This window comes from Schistocerca americana, chromosome 3, assembly GCF_021461395.2.
Source record: "Schistocerca americana isolate TAMUIC-IGC-003095 chromosome 3, iqSchAmer2.1, whole genome shotgun sequence".
NCBI lineage: Eukaryota > Metazoa > Arthropoda > Insecta > Orthoptera > Acrididae > Schistocerca > Schistocerca americana.
Genome location: NC_060121.1, coordinates 692,209,008 through 692,215,007, shown reverse-complemented (window position 1 = coordinate 692,215,007; position 6,000 = coordinate 692,209,008). Strand labels below are relative to the sequence as shown.

General features: G+C 42.0%; 1 protein-coding gene across 2 annotated transcripts in view; it reads left to right on the top strand.

The window, feature by feature from the left end:
• The first annotated feature begins 3,746 nt into the window (after window positions 1-3,746).
• LOC124606916 (putative inorganic phosphate cotransporter) overlaps window positions 3,747-6,000 on the top strand; it is a 103,858-nt gene continuing 101,604 nt past the window's right edge. For both annotated transcript variants that reach the window (XM_047139024.1, XM_047139025.1), the window contains exon 1: window positions 3,747-3,961. In XM_047139024.1, the coding sequence (XP_046994980.1) occupies window positions 3,773-3,961 (189 nt within the window). In that variant the 5' untranslated portion in view covers window positions 3,747-3,772. The remainder of the gene's footprint in view (window positions 3,962-6,000) is intronic.

Here is a 6,000-nt window from a genome sequence, read left to right as displayed (position 1 = left end):
TACACTTTTGTTAGAGATACATCTCGTGAAGCATGATGTAATATCTTCTCCGCAAACTGCTTACAGCAGGTAATTGAGAACTCCGCTCATGATGGAAATACTTTAGATCTAGCGACAACAAATCGACTAAACCTCTTTGAGAACGTTCACATCGATATTGGTATCCGTGTCTATGAGGTAGTTATAGCAACAATGAATACTAAAACACATAGGGCAACTAACACAAGTAGAAAGATGTCCACATATCAAAAAAATTTTTTGCATCACCCCGGTTTCCAGAACTCCTGAAAATAGACATTGACTGTGGATATTGTATCACAGACATAGTTCCTTTGACTGTTCAGAGATGTCACTAAACCTGCCCAATAATGTAAGCAATCATGCATGAGCAGCGGCTATTAGACGGAAGGGGTCCGACAGCCGATCAGTTCCAGTCATTTCACCAGGAAGGAGGTACACGGCTTGTGTTGTCCGTAGTTCGACCACGCCTCGACGGTCAATACCACGGTTCGATCGCATCCGTATTGCTACACTACAGATAATTAGTGCAAATGCCCTAAAATTTCCGGTAATAGATATTCCAGCACGGACTCTTAAGTAATTCGGAGTTGGAAACGGTATTAAACTGATCAACGTTACATTGCCTACACAAGTTAGAGCCAGTGGGAGCATTATGCAAAGACCGACTAGAACAGGGAGTGTATAACAGAAGACGAATGGGTAGTTTTGAGAGATGAAATAAGGAAGGTAGCAGGGGATGAAAGAGGTAAAAAGACAAGGCCTAGTAGAAATTCTTGGATAACACAGGAGATGTTGAATCCAGCGGATGAAAGGAGAAAATGTGAGGAAGGTGGCAAATGTAGCAGGCGAAAGGGAATACAAACGTCTAAAATATGAGGTTGACAAAGCGCAAAATGGCTAAGCAGGAATAGCTAAGCAGGAATGGCTAGACTACAAATGTAAGAATGTAGAAGCATATGCCACTAAGGGAAAGACAGATACTGCCTACAGAAAAATGGAAAGAGCCTCTGGAGAAAGAAAAGCGTCTCTATGAATGTCAAGAGCTCAGATGGAAAACCAGTCCCAAGCGAAGAAAATGAAAGGTGGCAGGAGTATATAGAGGGTCTATACAAGACGAACTTGAAAGCGGTATTATAGAAATGTAAGAGAACGTAGATGAAGGTGAGATGGGAGATATGGCACTGCGAGAAGAATCTGGCAGCTCACTGAGAGCCCTGAGTCGAAATGAGGACCCTGGAGTAAACGACATTCATTCTGAACTACTGATAACCTTTGGAGAGCCAACCACTAAAAAACTCTTAGATCTGGTGTGCAAGGAACGTGGGACAGGCGAAATACCCGCCGACTTCAAGAAGAATTCTAATAACAAAGAAAGCAGGTGCTGACAAGTATGAAAATTAATGAACTAGCAGATTCATGGTTGCAAAATACTAACACGAATTCTTTACAGAAGCTTGGAAAAACTGGTAGAAGTCGACCTTGGGAAATATTAGTAGGGATTCCGGAAAAATATAGGAATACGCGACGCAATACTGACCATACAATTTATCTTAGATGATATATTAAGAAAAGGAAAACATTCGTTTATAGTGTATCTAGACTTGACTGAAGTACTCTCTTTAAAATTCTGGAGACAGCAGGGCTAAAATACAGGGAGCGAGAAGCTATTTACAACTTGTACAGAAGCCAGACGGCTGTTATGGGAGACGAGGAGCATGAAAAGGAATCAGTGGTTGAGAAGACAGCGAGCCAGGGTTGTAGCGTATGGCTTGGTTCAAATGGCTCTGAGCACTATGGGACTCAACATCTTAGGTCATAAGTCCCCTAGAACTTAGAACTACTTAAACCTAACTAACCTAAGGACATCACACACACCCATGCCCGAGGCAGGATTCGAACCTGCGACCGTAGCAGTCCCGCGGTTCCAGACTGCAGCGCCAGAACCGCTAGACCACCGCGGCCGGCGGGTTGTAGCGTATCCCCGACTCAAGTCTGTACACTGAGCTAGCGGTAAAGGACGCCAAAGGAATATCTGGAGTAGGAATCAAAGTTTAGGGAGAAGAAATAAGAACTTTAAATTTTTCCCATGACACTGTAATTCTGTCAGAGACAATAAAGAACTTGGAAGTGCAGTTGAACAGAATGGACAATGTCTTGAAGGGAGGATATAGGATGAACAGCAACAAAAGTAAAACATGGATGTTAGAATGTAGTCAGATTAAATCCGGTGATGCTGAGTCAATTACATTAGGAAACGAGGCACTTGAAGTAGTAGTTGAGTTTTACTACTTGGGCAGGAAAAAATAGATGATGTCCGAAAGTGTATACTGCCAATGGCAAGAAATGCGTTTCTGAAGAAGAGAAATTTGTTTACATCGAATACAGAGTTAAGAGATAAGAAGTCTTTTGTAAAACTATCTGCATGCAGTGTAGCCTATGGAAATATAACATGGACGATAAACAGTTTAGACAAGAAGAGGAGAGAAGCTTTTGAAATGTGGTGCTGCAGAAGATTCCTGAAGATTAGATTGGTGGATCACGTAACTGATTAGGAGGTGGCCTGACTAGATGAAGGAATCGGTTGATAGGACACTTTCTGATACATCAAGGAGTTTTCAGTTTAGTACTGGAGGGAAGTGGGAGGGGGGGGGGGGACGTAAAAATCTTAGGAGGAGATCAAGAGATGAATAGAGTAAGCAGATTCAGAAGGATGTAAGTTGCAGCAGTTATTCAGAAATGAAGAGGCTTGCTCAAGATAGGGTAACATGAGGAGCTTCAAACTAATCTTCGGACTGAAGACTACAACAGGACAGACATATTAGTTAAATAACGGAGAAGCTGTTTACCGATTTCTTTGAGAAAACATGGACAGATGATCATCAGAAAACATTCTGCAGTCGTTCCTACAACTGCAAGGAGATGGCTATCTCCAACAGTGCAACGTCCCTATTCGCTCTTGTTCCTTACCCCAATATGATATGTATGATCTTTGTCAACTCCTGTGTTCATCATCAATAACACATCTATTCCCGCCGGCCACTGTGACCGAGCGGTTCTTGGCGCTTCAGTCCGGAACCGCGCTGCTGCTACGGTCCCAGGTTCGAATTCTGCCTCGGGCATGGATGTGTGTACTGTCCTTAGGTTAGTTAGGTTTAAGTGGTTCTTCGTCTAGGGGACTGATGACCTCAGATGTTAAGTCCCATAGTGCTTAGAGCCATTTGAACATCTGATCCCATTAAGGAAATATTAAATCTTTGTTGTGTCGCACACTTCTTGAGGTGTGATTGAAGGTTCTCTCAGCCCCAGGCGTCGACATTGTTATTTCTTTTTTACTACTCCACCTGCAAGAAATAATGATTCATAGGAAATATTCATCCACATTCCGTATTGATGAAATCGAGATACGCCCTCTCTGACAGCAATTCCAAGAGCGCTGTCGAGTACTTTCTGATAGATTTCAATTTAATCCAAACTTTTGCAGCATTTTCTCATGATCATTCTACATTAACAGCTAGTATCTGACTGCTTGCCAAATATTGACTAAGAAAGCCTCTTCTAGCATACGGACAGGTTATCTCCTAGTCGAGCGCCATAACAGTAGCTAGTGGTAGTAACCTTAGCCATGTCCGAGTGTAGCTCTGCGCTGTGTTCATAATGACTTGTCGAGAGAGAGGGAAATGTAGTCTACTTGAGTCAAAGTGCCACCTGTGTGTGTGCAGGATGGTGGAAAGCACGCTACACCCTCCAGCTGATGGGCATGCTGGGCGTGGCAAACCTGTATGCGCTGCGTGTCAATCTCTCGGTGGCCATCGTGACCATGGTCAACTTGACGGCGCTGGAGATCCGAGAGGCCAGGGACGGTCATCACCTGAACGGCTACGCCAACACCAGCACCGAAGACGTCTGTCCTGGAGAAATCTACGAACCGAGCACTGCGGACGTGAGTAACTCTCATTGTTCCAGCAGTTGTTAGTCTTTTCAAGTAGCGAAAAATTCACATGTGGAGCGCTGGACTGAAGTATTGTGTGTCTTAAAGTTACCACAATCATAGAATTCGCGATATAATCACTGCGGTAACTATGATCTGAAACAAGGCATTCTATACGAGTTGACTATATCGAATCAAAGTAGTCCTTCAAATACGGGATTTCCTTGCTCTTTTCAACCTGGAAGAATTAGTTCACGTCTATAGATCATTTCAAGAAAGTTTCCGGAAAATGACGAAACACCTATTTCTTCTTCTTCTTCTTCTTTCGATTTCGGCCATCTTTGGACCACGTTCAACAATTCACTTGCCCGGCTTTTTGATCTTTTTTTCTCTCTTCCCAATATTTCCTCATCATTTTCGAGTGGTTCCTCCTCCGCTCTTCCGACCTATTTCATTTATATCCAATTGGTAAAATGTCTTTCCAGCAGGTGCTCAACCATTTTCAGCGGAAAATTTCGCTGTTCTGGGTATAAACGATGGTGTGGTTTGGCGATGGGTATGTCCGATATGCATTGCATTTGGGATAGTCAACACTTGCCCGCAATGGCGTAATACTCACCTCTCGCTCATTATAACGCTATGAAACGCGTGTTGAACGTAAATTTCCAAGCCTCAGTATACTGCTGATATATTATTAATAAAGGACCCAAATGCATCCAAATCACACACAGAAATGAGAAGAACTTTAGAAAGGATTAGTCGTGGTTCACAGCAAACAGCTTAATTCTTAATCCTACTGTATCTGATCCAAATAAAAATACAGTGCTTTCAGGTATTAGTACAGATGAATGAACATACAGTGAATCAAAGTTAGTGTTTGAAGTTCCTAGGAAACCATTTGGATAAAAAACTGAAGTGGCAAAATTACACGGATCCGTCAACAAAAAACATGAAGGTTCAACCCTCTTTTTGAGAAGCGAATGAGTCATTGCTTTTCAGCGCAGCGCTCATCATGTGATTTTGTCGTAAGTTTTATGTTTTTTTGTAACGTCTGTACGTTGCTGCAGTTTTCATCCACTATATACGGAATGTTTCAAAACGGTTCATTCGATATCACCAGATCATATGTTCTACATGGGTAAAGATGACAGTCTGATGCGTAAGTTAAAATTTACCGCAAGTTACTGTTATTATTTTGAAAAGAACCAATCAATTTTATGAGGGTGTAACTTTCACATGATGCACGTAGAATCTTCAACTGCTTTCTGCAATTACGTTCAGGATCTATGTTTTCATTACATCTCAAAAATGTTCAATGTATTCTTCACTTTTTTTTGAGTCTGTAGACTTCTGACTGATTTGATGCGGTCCGCCACGAATTTATCTCCAGTAGCAACCTCCCATCTCAGAATATCTCTATGAAGGTTATTGCCTGATGTCTTAACAAATGTCCTTTCATAATGTCCCTTCTTCTTGCCAGAGTTTTCCATATGTTACTTTCTTTGTATGTCCTGAGGAGAACCTCCTCAATACTTAGCTTATCATTTCACCCGATTTTCAATATTCTTCTGTAGGATTACATCTAGAACGCTTCGATTCTCTTCTGTTCTTTTTTCCCTACAGTCTATGGTTCACTCCCACACAATGTTGAGCTCTGCATCTACATTCTCAGAAATGTCTCCTCAAATTAAGGCCTATGTCTGACATGAGTAGATTTTTCTTGGCCAAGAATGCCCTCTTTGCCAGTAATAGTCTGCTTTTTATATCCTGATTGCTTCATCTATCACGGATGTTTTTGCTTACAAGGTAGCAGATTCCTTAGCTATGTCTAGTTTGTGATAATCAATCTTGATGTTAAGTTGCTTGCTGTTCCCTTTTCAGCTACTTGTCATTACTTTCGTTCTTCTTCGATTCACTGCCAGTCGCTAACCCAGACGCACAAGAAACATCTAGACCATAGTCGAACTCATCCCACACTTCTGCAGACGCGTCCGGTGTTACCGTATTCTGTGATATTGCTGTACGACGTTGCAGTTCATGCAAAGCTGATG